The sequence below is a fragment of the Erpetoichthys calabaricus genome, chromosome 13, assembly GCF_900747795.2.
Source record: "Erpetoichthys calabaricus chromosome 13, fErpCal1.3, whole genome shotgun sequence".
Lineage (NCBI taxonomy): Eukaryota > Metazoa > Chordata > Cladistia > Polypteriformes > Polypteridae > Erpetoichthys > Erpetoichthys calabaricus.
In genome coordinates this window covers 141448472-141466712 of record NC_041406.2, presented here as the reverse complement: position 1 = coordinate 141466712, position 18241 = coordinate 141448472, and the positions used below count along the sequence as shown (strand labels likewise).

At 45.5% G+C, this 18241-nt stretch overlaps 1 protein-coding gene across 1 annotated transcript in view; it reads right to left on the bottom strand.

Moving 5' to 3' along the window:
* Positions 1 to 392: 392 nt before the first annotated feature.
* Positions 393 to 18241, bottom strand: part of eif3hb (eukaryotic translation initiation factor 3, subunit H, b) — a 253691-nt gene continuing 235842 nt past the window's right edge. Inside the window, exons 7-8 of the mRNA XM_028817546.2 lie at positions 5523 to 5655; positions 393 to 645 (exon numbers count right to left, since the gene is read on the bottom strand). Coding sequence (XP_028673379.1) covers positions 548 to 645; positions 5523 to 5655 — 231 coding nt within the window. The 3' untranslated portion in view covers positions 393 to 547. The remainder of the gene's footprint in view (positions 646 to 5522; positions 5656 to 18241) is intronic.

Sequence of the window (18241 nt, the reverse complement as noted above, 5' to 3'; positions counted from 1 at the left end):
CTCTCACTCTCTATGGACCAGAAGGGACACTGGCTTGTTCATCACCCGAGTGTGTGGTTGTGAACAGATGCAAAAGTTTGGCGAACTTTTTGGTCATAACCCGATTTGTACTTGTTCCGAGACGTTCATAACCCGAGGTTCCACTGTATATAGTTTAGGGGTACACCCGTTTTCCCCCCTTGGGTGTTGCAGTAGGACATGAAACATATATAACTTTTGTAAGTACACTGTAAGGAATGAGCACCCGAAATTTCAGCTTCCCACCAATATGGAAAGTGTGAGAATTAGTGAGGAGTCAGTGAGGGCTTCGCCTTTTATATGTAGAGATACAAGATGCGCCATCACCTAGACAAAGAAAGTTGGTTACAAAACAATGACATCAGAGAAACAGGTTAAGCTGAAGTGTTTATTAATGTTTACTGTAAGTTACTTTATCCATTTGAACAGATGAAAGACCACTGCGACATCAGTAACCCCCCCCCCCCCCTTCTTCCTCTCCATTGCTGGCCTTGGCTGCTGACCTCGAGGAAGCCTCATGTCTTCCTTTTCAGCTGCTGTGCCCTTGCAGAGCCTCAGCCATAAAGAGTTTCCCCAGGTTTTGGGACGTGAACTCCTTGATGTTCTGGCAGTAGGTGTTGATTTGACCTAAAAGGTAAGCGATGAGACACAGTCCATTAGAGCAGGTCAGCGTTTTGTGGTTTTCTCCGACTGATTGTTACTTGACTTTGGTTACTAACAGTGCAGTTTCTCTCCAAACTCACAACAGCGTTCCATACCATGATTAGCTTTCAGCTCTCACCCCCAGAGAGTTGCCCATAATGACCCCATGGTTGCTCTAGTGCCTTTTTCTAATCCAACAATGTAAGTTTACAAGGGCAGATGTAAGGATGTCTCCTGAGGAACAAAAAATGAACAAGAAGGCAACACAACAGACGTGTGCATTAACAAGCAGGCGGCGGCAGTACCTGCACTCTGATCAAATAAGGTTAATGTGAAACTACGGAAGTCTCTTGACTTTTACATGAACTTCCTAAAAAACAATAAACTGTTGAGAAATGGAATGTCATTATGCACCAGGAGCACCATTCATCATCTTATCTGTCTCTTGTATGTCAGAAAGAGGGTAAATCAGAAGCCCTCAAGCAGCTGGAAGAAATTTTTAACCCCGAGGTACATGTAGAGTAGATAATTCTGTACACGCCTAACATGAGGACGGGGAGAAGATCATCTCATGCATTTCAACTGGCACGCTCTGAGACTCAAGTCTCCTTATATTTATTTATTCACAGGGCATTCAGAAAGTATTCAGGTCCCCTCACTTTTGACTCCTTTTGTGATGATGTATCCTGGTGCTAACATCATCTCTGATGGAGGATCACAGGAATCGTCGGGTAGAGGGTTCCTTTCATCAGATTGGCTGGCCCAGCACTGACTCAGCCGTGGAATGGCCAGTAAGGGGGGCAGCTTGATGGCCAAAGTCTCCAGGACTCTGAAGAAATCCAAATCCTATTATGGGATACCATCTACTGTTGAATTCTGCTCTGTACTTGTAGTGTTATATTGTATTGAGGATTACTTGTGTTCTGTTCTGTGTTGTATTGACCCCCATTTTTTTTGACACCCACTGCATGCCCAACCTGGAAAGGGGGTCTCTCTTTGAACTGCCTTTCCCGGGTTTCTTCCACTTTTGTTTCCCTACAAGGGTTTTTTGGGAGTCTTCTTAGAGAGTCAAGGCTGGGGGGCTCTCAAAAGGCAGGGCCTGTTAAAGTTCATTGCAGCACTCCTTGTGTGATTTTGGGCTCAACAAAAATAAATTGTATTGTGTCATGGAAGTGTATTTTTTTTTTCCCCCTTTGTGATAAACAAACAGGGACCTTGCCCCACTGGGAAGCTTGGAGAAGCAGGGGACCGGGAAAGGGGCAATTCCTTTTCCTGGGACGATAGAGGGCAGCCCACCTGGATTGCATGGGGACCAAGGAGCTTGGAAGCTCAACCCTGTGGGGACCCGTGACCACCGCCAAGGGGTACCTGGATGGTTCCGGAGCCATGGACTGCAGCACTTCTGCCACACCAGGAAGTGCTGCCGGAACAGGAACCAGGTACACATGGAGTGCTTCCGGGTGCCCATGCAGCAGTTCCGCCACACCAGGAAGTGGTGCAGGAAGGTCATCAGGGAGCATCTGGAGCACATCTGGGTGCATTATAAAAGGGGCCACCTCACTCCATTCATGGAGCCGGAGTCGGGAGGCAGAGGACGGAGCTCGCGGGAGAGGAGTGGAGGCGGCAGAAGAATAGGGAGGAAGAAGAAAGAAAAGAAAAGGACTGAGTTATTGTTATAGCTGACTGTTGCAGTATGTGAGGTGCTGTAAAGGAAAAGACAAATTAAAAGCATGTGTTTGGACTTCTGTGTGTCCTGGTGTCTGTCTGTAGTTGGGCTGAATGTTCACACCTTCATCAACTAACACTCAACATCCCATAATAACAAAGCAAAACCCAGATTTAAGATTACATTTAGGAACTAACACAATGACACACATATTCAGACTCCTTGCTTTGGCTCAGGTGCATCCCATTCTAAAGATCGTCACTGAGATGTTTGGAGTCCATCTGTGTGGTCAATTCAATGTATTGGATGTGATTAGAAACGCACACACCCATCTATAGAAAGCCACATAGTGAGGTCAAAGGAAACGTCTGCAGAGCTTAGAGATGGGATTGTGTCAAGGCACAGACCTTGGGAAGGCTAACAAAAATAAATAAATGTCTGCAGTACCGAAGGTTCCCAAGAGCAATTCGTAAATGGAAGATGTTAGAAACAACCAGGACTCCTCCTAGAGCTGGCTGCCTGTGCAAACTAAGCAATCGTGGGAGAAGGGGGCATAGTAAGATAGGTGGCCAAGAACCTAATGGTCACTCTGGGGAAGCTCCACAGGACCAGTCTGGAGATGGGAGAAACTTCCAGGATGTCCATCACTGGAACACTCCACTAATTGGAACTTTATGGCAGACTGGCCAGATAAAAGCCTCTGTTCAGTGAAGGACACATGAAAGCTGACGTGGAATTTCCAAAAGGCACGCAAAGCACTTCCAGACTGTGAGAAACAAGAATCTCTGGTTTGATGAAATCAAGACTTAGCATCAAGTCTTTAGGAAGGCAGGCACTGCTCATCACCTGTATAATACACTCCAACAGTGAAGCTCGGTGGTGGCAGATTCATACTGTAGGGTTGTTTCTTCAGTGGCAGGAACTGGAAGACTAGTCAGGGTCGAGGAAAAGCCAAATAGAGCAAAGTACAGAGATATCCTTAAAGAAAACTCAAACCGAGCTGAAGGCCCACCTTCCAACAGCACAACAAGCCTAAGCACAAAGCAAAGACCACTTAGGGAGAACTCTGCGAATGTCTTTCAACCCAAATGAACATCTCTGGACAGGCCTGATAATAGCTGTCCACTGTAGGAACTCCATCCAACCTGGCAGGGCTTGAGACTATCTGCAGAGAAGGATGGCAGAACATTCCCAAATCCAAGTGTGTGAAGCTTGTCACATCAAACCCAAGGAGGCTCCAAGTCAAAATCGCTGCTAAAGGGGCTTCAATCGAGTACTGAGTAAAGGGTCTGAATACTTGTGTGAATGAGGTATTTCATTTTTTATATTTTCAATAAGTTTGCGAAACTTTCTACAATCCTGTTTTGTCTTTGAGCTTCTGGGGGTACCGAGTGAAAAAAGTGATAGGGTCTGAATACTTCTGAATGCCCTGTATGTACATTGTCATACATGTGCACCTGGGGACCTCCTTCCACCCCAGGAATGAGAGGAGGACCGGACACTAACATCATCTTCTCCTTCCTCCTCCTCAGCCACTAAAAGACACCCACAGAGGATACGTGGCTCCACCCCAACACCCAGAGAAGGCTCCGCCCCTTCAGGTACCAGCCTTACAAGGCCAGCTCACTCCCAGAAGGAGGCACGAGAAGGACAGAGCTCCAGATACTTCGCTCCCTCACTACTAAACAGCTACTGGTTTTTAAGTGGTTTGCCGGCTAACTTTTTTATTATCATTATTGAAAGGGGGTACCCCAACAGTTTTTGGCTCACTACCATGGTCTGCTTTGCTGGCCTCAGTTACAACAGACACACACAAACACATAGATGCATACATATATTATAATCACACATAAACACAAAAGGTATGATTTATTGACATTTGAGGTAAATAATTTAGAGAATAACTGCCCTTGATGTGGAGGGAAATTGTACAAGGCGTGCAAAATTTTCTGTATTTCTCAATTTTAATGATTTTGATACTTTGGTTTCCTCCTCTTCACATATTTTTGCCTTTTTTTTAGTGCATAAATGTCCTCTACCTTTAAACATTTGATGCCTCAATCCTCAAATCAGACATCTAAACATAAATGCAATGTTTACATCCACAAACCTACGACAGATGAACATACTGTAATACACCATTTTCAAACCGATTTTCAGGGTCAAGGGGAGTTGGACCCCCCCCCATTCCAGCAACACAGCTGGAACCAAACCAGGACGTTGGTTGCTACTCGTGCGCACAACTCATGCCTAAAGGGGCTAATTAATAATTCCCTGATACATACATTCTCAGGAATATGGGAAGAAAACCAGTACAGCTATGGAGGGAACAAGAATAACCCATAATGCTAATCTAAATCCTCCTTAGCCAGCAAAAGACACCCAACAGAGAATGCCTGGCTCCGCCCCAACACCCAGAGAAGGCTCCGCCCCTTCAGGTACCAGCCTTACAAGCTCACTCCCAGAAGGAGGCGGTGTGAGAAGGACAGAGCTCCAGGTACTTTGCTCCCTTCACTACTAAGCTACTACTTTGTTTTTAAGTGGTTTTCCGGCTAACTTTTTTATTATTATTATTAAACGGGGTTACCAGGGTGGTACGCCCAACATTTTTTGGCTGTCTACCATTGTCTGCTTTGCTGGTTTTAACCCACGGACAGGAGAGCAGTTTTGTTGAACGTTAGGGAGTACATTTTCAGTTATGGCTATTAAGGCATGGCTGAATTATTTTCAGCTTTCTTGACACCTCATGCCAACTCAATATGAATATAAATTATGTTCAACTATACATGCATTAGAAAAAAAAAAGCATTGGCAAATTCTTAGCTATTTCCTCAGTGTAATGATTAAAAAAACATTAGCCTAGCACTGTCAAGTAAAATTAAGCTCAGCTACGAGAAGCGTACCTTCGAAGGTACAGTCTTCACACTGTCATGCAGATCATCAACTACAAATAATAAAGAGCCCCTCTGTGTGTTGTGCATTTTACCTTTGTCAACAAGACGGATAAAAATAGCTGCTCAAAGCCGGCACATTCTGGGATGGTGCAGTATGGAAATGAGTCAGCCGTGCCACAAGAAGGAATAGAAGGGATTTAGTGTACCTCTCGAGCACGGGCTGCCGGATACTGGCGACTGTTATGAGGCAAACATACTTATGGAAATAACTTAGGCCTAAAGGACTTGACCAGGACTCTCACCTGCAATAAGCAGTGTATCCATCCTTGGAGGAGCCTGAGGAGGCTTGAACATTTTGGTTATGTCTTCCTCGGGCAGTGAAGGTTCTCCGCGGCTCTGCCTCTGAGCATTCTCTTGCTGTCTTCTCTGCAGATACTGTGGTTTAAAAAAAGAATGCAATTTTAGCAACTGAGATAGCATTGCTGATAAGTTCTGGAAGTGTCGGCTCCATTATGATTATTATTTCAAACCTCCAGAAATAAAGACAATGAAATAATCCATGAATTCAATTTCAAAACAACTTTATTCTGCAAAGGACACTATATATAAAAAAGAGGTTGGGCCAGGCAGGGTCACCACTGAGGTATCATGAGACACAAAAAAAAAAAAGAGCTAAAGAAGATCTCAGACAGAGATGGAATCGATCGCAATGTGAAAACGTACACTTACCTAGTAATAGAAAAGGCCTTAAGATGATAATGATAATAATATAATTCATTTAATTTGTATAGCACCTTTCCTATGCTGCGGTGGGCTGACGCCCTGCCCGGAGATTTGTTGTTGCCTTGCGCCCTGTGTTGGCTGGGATTGATCCAGCAGACCCCCTATGACCCTGTGTTAGGATATAGCGGGTTGGACAATGACTGACTGACTTTTCCTATGCTGAGTGTACTTTTAATATTCAAAATGCAACAATAGCGAACTGAATCTAAAAGAAGACTCTCACTCAAGTAGGACATTTTTTGTTGGTTAGACGCTTGCCTGGGTCAATAGTACCTTGGTAGCCGGGCTACAACACAAAATCAATGTCATCTATTCTTATATATAAACATCTGTGTGTGTGTGTGTGCGTGTCTGTCTGTCTGTCTGTCTGTCTGGCCCAGAAGTGTGAGGCTACAGCATGAAGCTCAAAGAAAGCGACTCAGTTGCCAAAGTCACAGAGAAAAGAGAAACTTGCTTAGCTGGTAATACACAAGCAAGGTGAGCACATCGGCAAAACGAAACAGCCGAGGAAACAGAACCTCACTTAGCCGCTGATAGACAACGGAGACGAGCACATCGACAAAATGAAACTTCTGAGGAGACAGAAAGAGACAATGGAGGCAAGCACATCGACAAAATGAAACCTCCGAGAAAAGAGAAACTCGCGTAGCCACTGATAGACATTGGAGACGAGCACATCAACAAAATGAAACTTCTGAGAGAAACTCGCTTAGCCACTGATAGACAATGGAGGCGAGCACATTGACAAAATGAAACTTCTGATTAGAGAGAACCTCGCTTAGCTGCTGATAGACAATGGAGGCGAGCACATTGACAAAATGAAACTTCTGATTAGAGAGAACCTCGCTTAGCTGCTGATAGACAATGGAGACGAGCACATCGACAAAATGAAACTTCTGAGGAGAGAGAACCTCGCTTAGCTGGTGATAGACAATGGAGGCGAGCACATCGACAAAATGAAACCTCAGAGAAAAGAGAAACTTGCTTAGCCGCTGATAGACAATGTAGGCGAGCACATCGACAAAATGAAACTTCCTAGGAGAGAGAACCCCGCTTAGATGCTGATACACAACCGATGCCAATGACTGATTGAAGTGTCATAATCCATGGTTTCTAGGAGCCCAGGCTTTTTACAGCACGGGCTTACACAGCTAGTGTATAATAAAACGCTACTGTGTGTGTGTGTGTGTGTGTTCGGTCCCTCCAAGCAATCTAACTGATCAGATTTAGTCTGATTTGACTGAACAACCAAAGCAAAAGTTACCAATGTGATCAAGACAGGAAGCACAGCACAAGGGAGGTTAAAACACACCAAGAAAAGGCAGAGGAGGAACTGTGAAAGTCAACCTTCAAACACGGGAAATACGAATGACGTCTTCCCAAGTAATGGGGGCTCATTTAGCATTGGTGGTAGTCAATTAAGGTGTAGTCAAGAAAAATCGTAGCATTTCACCTTAGAAGGACCCATTGAAGGGTGCCACATAAATAAAATGTATTAATGTTATTGAACTCCTGACTATACTCTGTAGCCCAAAGGTGACCCGGGCGAGAACTTCCCTTATCTAACCACACTATGGAGGCTGCAGTTTAGCAACTGCTTACAATATCTGGCCCCTGCAGGGTAACAAGACGATGACACAGTGGACAAAAACAAATAAATTTAATCATGAGCTAAAAGTTCAAGCCACAAGAACACAGAGCACCAGAGGACACGCTCTCTCCCTAAAACGCGTCAGCCTTTCTCTGTGAATTCGCTTTTGTCTGTTCTCAGTTTATCAGTTAAGTGGAACTCCACGAGACAATTTCTACTTCTCCTCCGCCGATGCTTTTGCACGTTGGTTTAATTTCCGACCCAATGCAGCTCTGCTGGCTGGCTGGCTGTACTCAGACAGGATAGAACAAAGGACAAGGCCGTTCTCCATTCTATGCTCTCAAATGTTTAACAGTAAAATTATTTTCTAAAGACATTTAGTCGGAGAAATACCGCAGGACAGCAGCTGAAATATTACAGCCCAGATGTTTGACGGTTTCAGTGCGTGAGATGAAAGCAACGCATCACATGCCACTGTCGAGTGATTTCTACTCGGCGACCACGGAAAGGTCTCTCACTTTAAATGCCGAAGTCCTGATTTTATGATATGATAGGCAGAGCAAGAAATTCTACAGGAAATTCTTCATTGATTCCCCGCACAAATCTGCTTTCCATTAAAAGCATCATATTTCTCCAAAACGTTACAATCTTTTCATCAAGTACATTTTTATTTATTACTCAATGGTAGGGAAAACATATTTACTTTAAACAGGCTGACCTACACTTAAAATTTTTGGTGATATACTGCTAACATATTGTTGTATTTGTTAAATACATGCTGTACTAAAATTGGATTGTCTGTAGTTCCCAGACATGTGTGTATTTCATTCTGAAGAAATGTAATTTTGGTGAACAATTTCAAAATATAAGGCAGAACACGTTGCAGCAGCTCAGTGTCAGCTGTGCTTTTCGACTGTGGAGATTAATGCTATAAAAGATGTGTTGACATAAAAACAGCAGATAAGCAAGTGTAAATGAAACCACATTACCAGAATGGTTAACTGAATTTAACACAACCTTAAATATGCTGGGTGTATTGTATATACTGTACATGTGCTACCCAGAAAGCTTTGTAATTCTCCATCCATCCAATAATGCTCTACTGTGTATCCGGTCCAGACTGCAGGGGCAGCAGTGCAGGCAAAGATGCTCACACGTCCCTTTTCCCAGCCAGCTCCCCAGAGATGATCCTGAGGCTTTCCCAGGCCAGCTGGGACATGCATCATCTCCGGCATATCCTAGGTCTGACCCGAGGTCTCCTCCCAGTTGGACATGCCCGCATCCTAGTCAGAGGGCAGGACCACTGACTCTACTTGAGCCCCTCTAGAATGTCTGCACTCTCTCTAAGGCTGAGCCCAGACATCCTATGAGGAAGCTCATTTCTGCCGCTTGTATTGATGAACTACATTTTTTCAGTCACTACCCAAAGCTTGTGGCCGCAGGGGAGGGTAAGAAAGCAGATGGACCAAAAAATCGAAAGCTTTAACTTTCGGCCCAGCTCTCTCTTCACGACTGTACCAGTACATCGTCCACATAACAGAAGGTGTCACTCTGGTTCGCCTGTTGATCTCTGACTCCTTTCTACCCTCACTCGTGAACAAGACCCTGGACTACTTAAAACTCCTCTACTTGAGGTACCACCTCCTTCCCCAACCTGAAGAGGGCACTCATTCTTTCAGGTGCTGATCCTCACCTTTATAATTATGGCCAGTAATTTATTCTTGAACCCCGTTTTGAAGATACAGTGATGTACTTGTTTCACTTTTCTCTTTAAACTCCACCGACTTTAACAGCCTTGTGCCAGTGAGAACAACAAGCTTCTAACACTTCAATCAATGACTTTGGAACCTTCAAAGATGCCTTCTGGGGGACAAAGTTTGAGAGTGCCAACAACCCGGTGAAAATCTGAGGGAGGAGAATCTGACCTGTGCTGTGGATGGGGGGAGGAGCTGACCGCCCAAGTTTTGTGGTCGCATCCTGTGGCATGTGACTTGTGTGCGTATTGTGGTCGCATCCTGTGACTTGTGTGCGTATTTGTGGTCGCATCCTGTGACTTGTGTGCGTATTTGTGGGTCGCATCCTGTGACTTGTGTGCGTATTTTGTGGTCGCATCCTGTGTCATGTGACTTGTGTGCGTATTTGTGGTCGCATCCTGTGACTTGTGTGCGTATTTGTGGTCGCATCCTGTGACTTGTGTACGTATTTGTGGTCGCATCCTGTGTCATGTGACTTGTGTACGTATTTGTGGTCGCATCCTGTGTCATGTGACTTGTGTACGTATTTGTGGTCGCATCCTGTGACTTGTGTGCGTATTTGTGGTCGCATCCTGTGTCATGTGACTTGTGTGCGTATTTGTGGTCGCATCCTGTGACTTGTGTGCGTATTTGTGGTCGCATCCTGTGTCATGTGACTTGTGTGCGTATTTGTGGTCGCATCCTGTGACTTGTGTGCGTATTTGTGGTCGCATCCTGTGTCATGTGACTTGTGTGCGTATTTGTGGTCGCATCCTGTGTCATGTGACTTGTGTACGTATTTGTGGTCGCATCCTGTGTCATGTGACTTGTGTACGTATTTGTGGTCGCATCCTGTGTCATGTGACTTGTGTGCGTATTTGTGGTCGCATCCTGTGTCATGTGACTTGTGTGCGTATTTGTGGTCGCATCCTGTGACTTGTGTGCGTATTTGTGGTCGCATCCTGTGTCATGTGACTTGTGGTCGCATCCTGTGTCATGTGACTTGTGTACGTATTTGTGGTCGCATCCTGTGTCATGTGACTTGTGTGCGTATTTGTGGTCGCATCCTGTGTCATGTGACTTGTTTGCTTATTTGTGGTCGCATCCTGTGACTTGTGTGCGTAATTGTGGTCGCATCCTGTGTCATATGACTTGTGTGCGTATTTGTGGTCGCATCCTGTGTCATGTGACTTGTGTGCGTATTTGTGGTCGCATCCTGTGTCATGTGACTTGTGTGCGTATTGTGGTCGCATCCTGTGTCTTGTGTGCGTATTTGTGGTCGCATCCTGTGACTTGTGTGCGTATTTGTGGGTCGCATCCTGTGTCATGTGACTTGTGTACGTATTTGTGGTCGCATCCTGGTGTCATGTGACTTGTGTACGTATTTGTGGTCACATCCTGTGTCATGTGACTTGTGTGCGTATTTGTGGTCGCATCCTGTGTCATGTGACTTGTGTGCGTATTTGTGGTCGCATCCTGTGTCATGTGACTTGTGTGCGTAGTTGTGGTCGCATCCTGTGTCTTGTGTGCGTATTTGTGGTCGCATCCTGTGTCATGTGACTTGTGTGCGTATTTGTGGTCGCATCCTGTGTCATGTGACTTGTGTGCGTATTTGTGGTCGCATCCTGTGTCATGTGACTTGTGTGCGTATTTGTGGTCGCATCCTGTGTCATGTGACTTGTGTGCGTATTTGTGGTCGCATCCTGTGTCATGTGACTTGTGTGCGTATTTGTGGTCGCATCCTGTGACTTGTGTGCGTATTTGTGGTCGCATCCTGTGACTTGTGTGCGTATTTGTGGTCGCATCCTGTGACTTGTGTGCGTATTTGTGGTCGCATCCTGTGTCATGTGACTTGTGTATGTATTTGTGGTCGCATCCTGTGTCATGTGACTTGTGTACGTATTTGTGGTCGCATCCTGTGTCATGTGACTTGTGTACGTATTTGTGGTCGCATCCTGTGTCATGTGACTTGTGTACGTATTTGTGGTCGCATCCTGTGTCATGTGACTTGTGTACGTATTTGTGGTCGCATCCTGTGACTTGTGTGCGTATTTGTGGTCGCATCCTGTGTCATGTGACTTGTGTGCGTATTTGTGGGTCGCATCCTGTGACTTGTGTGCGTATTTGTGGTCGCATCCTGTGTCATGTGACTTGTGTGCGTATTTGTGGTCGCATCCTGTGACTTGTGTGCGTATTTGTGGTCGCATCCTGTGTCATGTGACTTGTGTGCGTATTTGTGGTCGCATCCTGTGTCATGTGACTTGTGTACGTATTTGTGGTCGCATCCTGTGTCATGTGACTTGTGTACGTATTTGTGGTCGCATCCTGTGTCATGTGACTTGTGTGCGTATTTGTGGTCGCATCCTGTGTCATGTGACTTGTGTGCGTATTTGTGGTCGCATCCTGTGACTTGTGTGCGTATTTGTGGTCGCATCCTGTGTCATGTGACTTGTGGTCGCATCCTGTGTCATGTGACTTGTGTACGTATTTGTGGTCGCATCCTGTGTCATGTGACTTGTGTGCGTATTTGTGGTCGCATCCTGTGTCATGTGACTTGTGTGCTTATTTGTGGTCGCATCCTGTGACTTGTGTGCGTATTTGTGGTCGCATCCTGTGTCATATGACTTGTGTGCGTATTTGTGGTCGCATCCTGTGTCATGTGACTTGTGTGCGTATTTGTGGTCGCATCCTGTGTCATGTGACTTGTGTGCGTATTTGTGGTCGCATCCTGTGACTTGTGTGCGTATTTGTGGTCGCATCCTGTGACTTGTGTGCGTATTTGTGGTCGCATCCTGTGTCATGTGACTTGTGTACGTATTTGTGGTCGCATCCTGTGTCATGTGACTTGTGTACGTATTTGTGGTCACATCCTGTGTCATGTGACTTGTGTGCGTATTTGTGGTCGCATCCTGTGTCATGTGACTTGTGTGCGTATTTGTGGTCGCATCCTGTGTCATGTGACTTGTGTGCGTAGTTGTGGTCGCATCCTGTGACTTGTGTGCGTATTTGTGGTCGCATCCTGTGTCATGTGACTTGTGTGCGTATTTGTGGTCGCATCCTGTGTCATGTGACTTGTGTGCGTATTTGTGGTCGCATCCTGTGTCATGTGACTTGTGTGCGTATTTGTGGTCGCATCCTGTGTCATGTGACTTGTGTGCGTATTTGTGGTCGCATCCTGTGTCATGTGACTTGTGTGCGTATTTGTGGTCGCATCCTGTGACTTGTGTGCGTATTTGTGGTCGCATCCTGTGACTTGTGTGCGTATTTGTGGTCGCATCCTGTGACTTGTGTGCGTATTTGTGGTCGCATCCTGTGTCATGTGACTTGTGTATGTATTTGTGGTCGCATCCTGTGTCATGTGACTTGTGTACGTATTTGTGGTCGCATCCTGTGTCATGTGACTTGTGTGCGTATTTGTGGTCGCATCCTGTGTCATGTGACTTGTGTGCTTATTTGTGGTCGCATCCTGTGACTTGTGTGCGTATTTGTGGTCGCATCCTGTGTCATGTGACTTGTGTGCGTATTTGTGGTCGCATCCTGTGTCATGTGACTTGTGTGCGTATTTGTGGTCGCATCCTGTGTCATGTGACTGGTGTGCGTATTTGTGGTCGCATCCTGTGTCATGTGACTTGTGTGCGTATTTGTGGTCGCATCCTGTGACTTGTGTGCGTATTTGTGGTCGCATCCTGTGACTTGTGTGCGTATTTGTGGTCGCATCCTGTGTCATGTGACTTGTGTGCGTATTTGTGGTCGCATCCTGTGTCATGTGACTTGTGTGCGTATTTGTGGTCGCATCCTGTGTCATGTGACTTGTGTACGTATTTGTGGTCGCATCCTGTGTCATGTGACTTGTGTGCGTATTTGTGGTCGCATCCTGTGTCATGTGACTTGTGTGCTTATTTGTGGTCGCATCCTGTGACTTGTGTGCGTATTTGTGGTTGCATCCTGTGTCATGTGACTTGTGTGCGTATTTGTGGTCGCATCCTGTGTCATGTGACTTGTGTGCGTATTTGTGGTCGCATCCTGTGACTTGTGTGCGTATTTGTGGTCGCATCCTGTGTCATGTGACTTGTGTGCGTATTTGTGGTCGCATCCTGTGTCATGTGACTGGTGTGCGTATTTGTGGTCGCATCCTGTGTCATGTGACTTGTGTGCGTATTTGTGGTCGCATCCTGTGTCATGTGACTTGTGTGCGTATTTGTGGTCGCATCCTGTGACTTGTGTGCGTATTTGTGGTCGCATCCTGTGTCATGTGACTTGTGTGCGTATTTGTGGTCGCATCCTGTGTCATGTGACTTGTGTACGTATTTGTGGTCGCATCCTGTGTCATGTGACTTGTGTGCGTATTTGTGGTCGCATCCTGTGTCATGTGACTTGTGTGCGTATTTGTGGTCGCATCCTGTGTCATGTGACTTGTGTGCGTATTTGTGGTCGCATCCTGTGACTTGTGTGCGTATTTGTGGTCGCATCCTGTGACTTGTGTGCGTATTTGTGGTCGCATCCTGTGACTTGTGTGCGTATTTGTGGTCGCATCCTGTGTCATGTGACTTGTGTACGTATTTGTGGTCGCATCCTGTGTCATGTGACTTGTGTACGTATTTGTGGTCGCATCCTGTGTCATGTGACTTGTGTACGTATTTGTGGTCGCATCCTGTGTCATGTGACTTGTGTGCGTATTTGTGGTCGCATCCTGTGTCATGTGACTTGTGTGCTTATTTGTGGTCGCATCCTGTGACTTGTGTGCGTATTTGTGGTTGCATCCTGTGTCATGTGACTTGTGTGCGTATTTGTGGTCGCATCCTGTGTCATGTGACTTGTGTGCGTATTTGTGGTCGCATCCTGTGACTTGTGTGCGTATTTGTGGTCGCATCCTGTGTCATGTGGACTTGTGTGCGTATTTGTGGTCGCATCCTGTGTCATGTGACTGGTGTGCGTATTTGTGGTCGCATCCTGTGTCATGTGACTTGTGTGCGTATTTGTGGTCGCATCCTGTGTCATGTGACTTGTGTGCGTATTTGTGGTCGCATCCTGTGACTTGTGTGCGTATTTGTGGTCGCATCCTGTGTCATGTGACTTGTGTGCGTATTTGTGGTCGCATCCTGTGTCATGTGACTTGTGTACGTATTTGTGGTCGCATCCTGTGTCATGTGACTTGTGTGCGTATTTGTGGTCGCATCCTGTGTCATGTGACTTGTGTGCGTATTTGTGGTCGCATCCTGTGTCATGTGACTTGTGTGCGTATTTGTGGTCGCATCCTGTGACTTGTGTGCGTATTTGTGGTCGCATCCTGTGACTTGTGTGCGTATTTGTGGTCGCATCCTGTGACTTGTGTGCGTATTTGTGGTCGCATCCTGTGACTTGTGTGCGTATTTGTGGTCGCATCCTGTGTCATGTGACTTGTGTATGTATTTGTGGTCGCATCCTGTGTCATGTGACTTGTGTACGTATTTGTGGGTCGCATCCTGTGTCATGTGACTTGTGTGCGTATTTGTGGTCGCATCCTGTGTCATGTGACTTGTGTGCTTATTTGTGGTCGCATCCTGTGACTTGTGTGCGTATTTGTGGTCGCATCCTGTGTCATGTGACTTGTGTGCGTATTTGTGGTCGCATCCTGTGTCATGTGACTTGTGTGCGTATTTGTGGTCGCATCCTGTGACTTGTGTGCGTATTTGTGGTCGCATCCTGTGACTTGTGTGCGTATTTGTGGTCGCATCCTGTGACTTGTGTGCGTATTTGTGGTCGCATCCTGTGACTTGTGTGCGTATTTGTGGTCGCATCCTGTGTCATGTGACTTGTGTATGTATTTGTGGTCGCATCCTGTGTCATGTGACTTGTGTACGTATTTGTGGTCGCATCCTGTGTCATGTGACTTGTGTGCGTATTTGTGGTCGCATCCTGTGTCATGTGACTTGTGTGCTTATTTGTGGTCGCATCCTGTGACTTGTGTGCGTATTTGTGGTCGCATCCTGTGTCATGTGACTTGTGTGCGTATTTGTGGTCGCATCCTGTGTCATGTGACTTGTGTGCGTATTTGTGGTCGCATCCTGTGTCATGTGACTTGTGTGCGTATTTGTGGTCGCATCCTGTGTCATGTGACTTGTGTGCGTATTTGTGGTCGCATCCTGTGACTTGTGTGCGTATTTGTGGTCGCATCCTGTGACTTGTGTGCGTATTTGTGGTCGCATCCTGTGTCATGTGACTTGTGTGCGTATTTGTGGTCGCATCCTGTGTCATGTGACTTGTGTGCGTATTTGTGGTCGCATCCTGTGTCATGTGACTTGTGTGCGTATTTGTGGTCGCATCCTGTGTCATGTGACTTGTGTACGTATTTGTGGTCGCATCCTGTGTCATGTGACTTGTGTGCGTATTTGTGGTCGCATCCTGTGTCATGTGACTTGTGTGCTTATTTGTGGTCGCATCCTGTGACTTGTGTGCGTATTTGTGGTTGCATCCTGTGTCATGTGACTTGTGTGCGTATTTGTGGTCGCATCCTGTGTCATGTGACTTGTGTGCGTATTTGTGGTCGCATCCTGTGACTTGTGTGCGTATTTGTGGTCGCATCCTGTGTCATGTGACTTGTGTGCGTATTTGTGGTCGCATCCTGTGTCATGTGACTGGTGTGCGTATTTGTGGTCGCATCCTGTGTCATGTGACTTGTGTGCGTATTTGTGGTCGCATCCTGTGACTTGTGTGCGTATTTGTGGTCGCATCCTGTGTCATGTGACTTGTGTGCGTATTTGTGGTCGCATCCTGTGTCATGTGACTTGTGTGCTTATTTGTGGTCGCATCCTGTGTCATGTGACTCCATGTTAAAGGAGGATTGTAGATGCACGTCTGTGAGTCTGTTAGCTTGAACTCTCCATAAAAGCTTCTGTGATCTGTAATATTTAATTTTCTTGACAATTTCAAATTATTAAGGCTAAAATTTAGATCAGTTTTATCGCCTCATTCCCATAATGCAGACTTGTTAACGATTTGTGATGAGAACAACAAGAGTGGTGTTGTCCTTCCTATAGAATTCCCCCCATGAAATGTAGTCAAACAATAAATAAAAAAAGAAGTGGCAAAACACAAACAACCCTGTGTGGCACCCGTACACGGAGTGAGGGACTTCCAGACGCTGGCCTTTAGTATTTCTAGAAAGACCGGAGTTTCATCTTTAGAACTACAGTACTGTGCAAAAGTTTCAACACCCCTGGACATACTTCATGTTGTGTTTATTGCTGGTCATTCCAAAGGGTTCACTTGCCACTGTACAGAGTGAAGTAGTGTTGGTCACCTGCTCTCCAGTTATTTTTGGTGATACTCTAGGGTGGTAGCATATAATTGTTTGCAACTGGCTAGTCCAAGGAGCACTGTAAATTTGAATGTAAAATTACAATTTATTGGAAGAACTATAAAAAGCAATAAAAACAAATAGAGTAAATGTGACGGGCCATACCACATACACTTCAGAACAGGTCATCCAACTGAAGCTAAGCCTGTTTGGCCTGGTCATTACTTGGATGGGAGACCATCTAGGAAAAACTTGGGTTGCTGATGGAGGAGGTGTTGGTTAGGCCAGCAGGGGGTGCATACTCTATGGTTGGTTTGTGGATCCCAATGCCCCTGTGCAGTGACGGGGACACTGTGCTGTAAAAACATAAAACCCGAGGTCCTGACTCTCTGTGGTCAGAAAAGATCCCTGGTCATCATTTGTAAAGAGTAAGGTGTATCCTGTTGTCCACCATGGCTTGGTCATTCTGGCCCCCTAATTATCCCCTGTCTCTAATTGTCTCTCTCTCTCTGTCAACATCTAACAGCTAATGTGTGCGGAGTGTGCTGGTGCAGAAATGGCTGCCATTGCAACCTCCAGGTGGATGCTACACATTAGTGGTGGTTGAGGTGGCTTCCCACTCAGTGAAGATCTTTGAGTAGTGAGAAGAGCACTATATACATGTAAAGAATTATTATTATTACTACTAGGGGGCTCTGCCCCCCCCCAATCGCTTTGCTCGACAGCCCCCCGGCCTGCGATACGCCACTTCACGTCTCTGTCGCTTGCGTTTGTGGATTTCAGTTTTGCCCAACAACAAATCTTTTAATTCTCGTGGATACGCCTCTTCACTGGGAAGCTGCAGTACTTTTCCGTGATGGCAACACGGATTAGACGATTTATAAGTCTCCGAAGTTTAAAGCCAAACAATTTATTCAATCTCTTTTTGCTGTTCCATTATTTTACGGAGTAATAATTTCTGTTTGTTTGCCCTAATGTGATCTTTACTTTCAATTTTTTGAGACTTTCGAATTTTTTGAGTACTTTCATAATCTCTAACCTGCTCTGCATGTGTATCGCGCCAACATTTTTGAATTCTTTACGACGTTCTACTTTGTCATCTACTCTTTGTCTTTTATTTCCAGCCCCAGCCGTGGATAAATCTCTTGGCACAAAGTCTCGTCTCACGGGACGTGAAAGTGTCTCTCTGAAAAAGTCATGTCTCGTCCCAGGATTTTTTTTATTATAATAGAGAGATTTGCAAAAGTTATGATGCCCTATCAAGTCAGTAGTTAGTAACACCCCCTTTGGTACAAATCACAATTACGGCACATGTGTAATCTGAATAAGATGAAATCATGAATAGCATTAACAGCACTTTAGATGTCCTTATTTGAATAATCTGAAATGGTGTTTAGACAAGAAGACATTTCATGGAACTGAACGAGCATCCCACCTTTAGAGCGATGTCAGAGTCAGTAAATGCAAATCTCTCTCATTATCATTATAATTACATACTAGTGACATTACACACAATTTGCACAGACAGCTTTAACCTCTAATTTTTGTGAACGTCTGTCAGAGTAGATGGAGGAATTGGAAAGATTCAAGATACTCAGACTTTGTACACATAACATACCCCTCAAACATCACACAGCT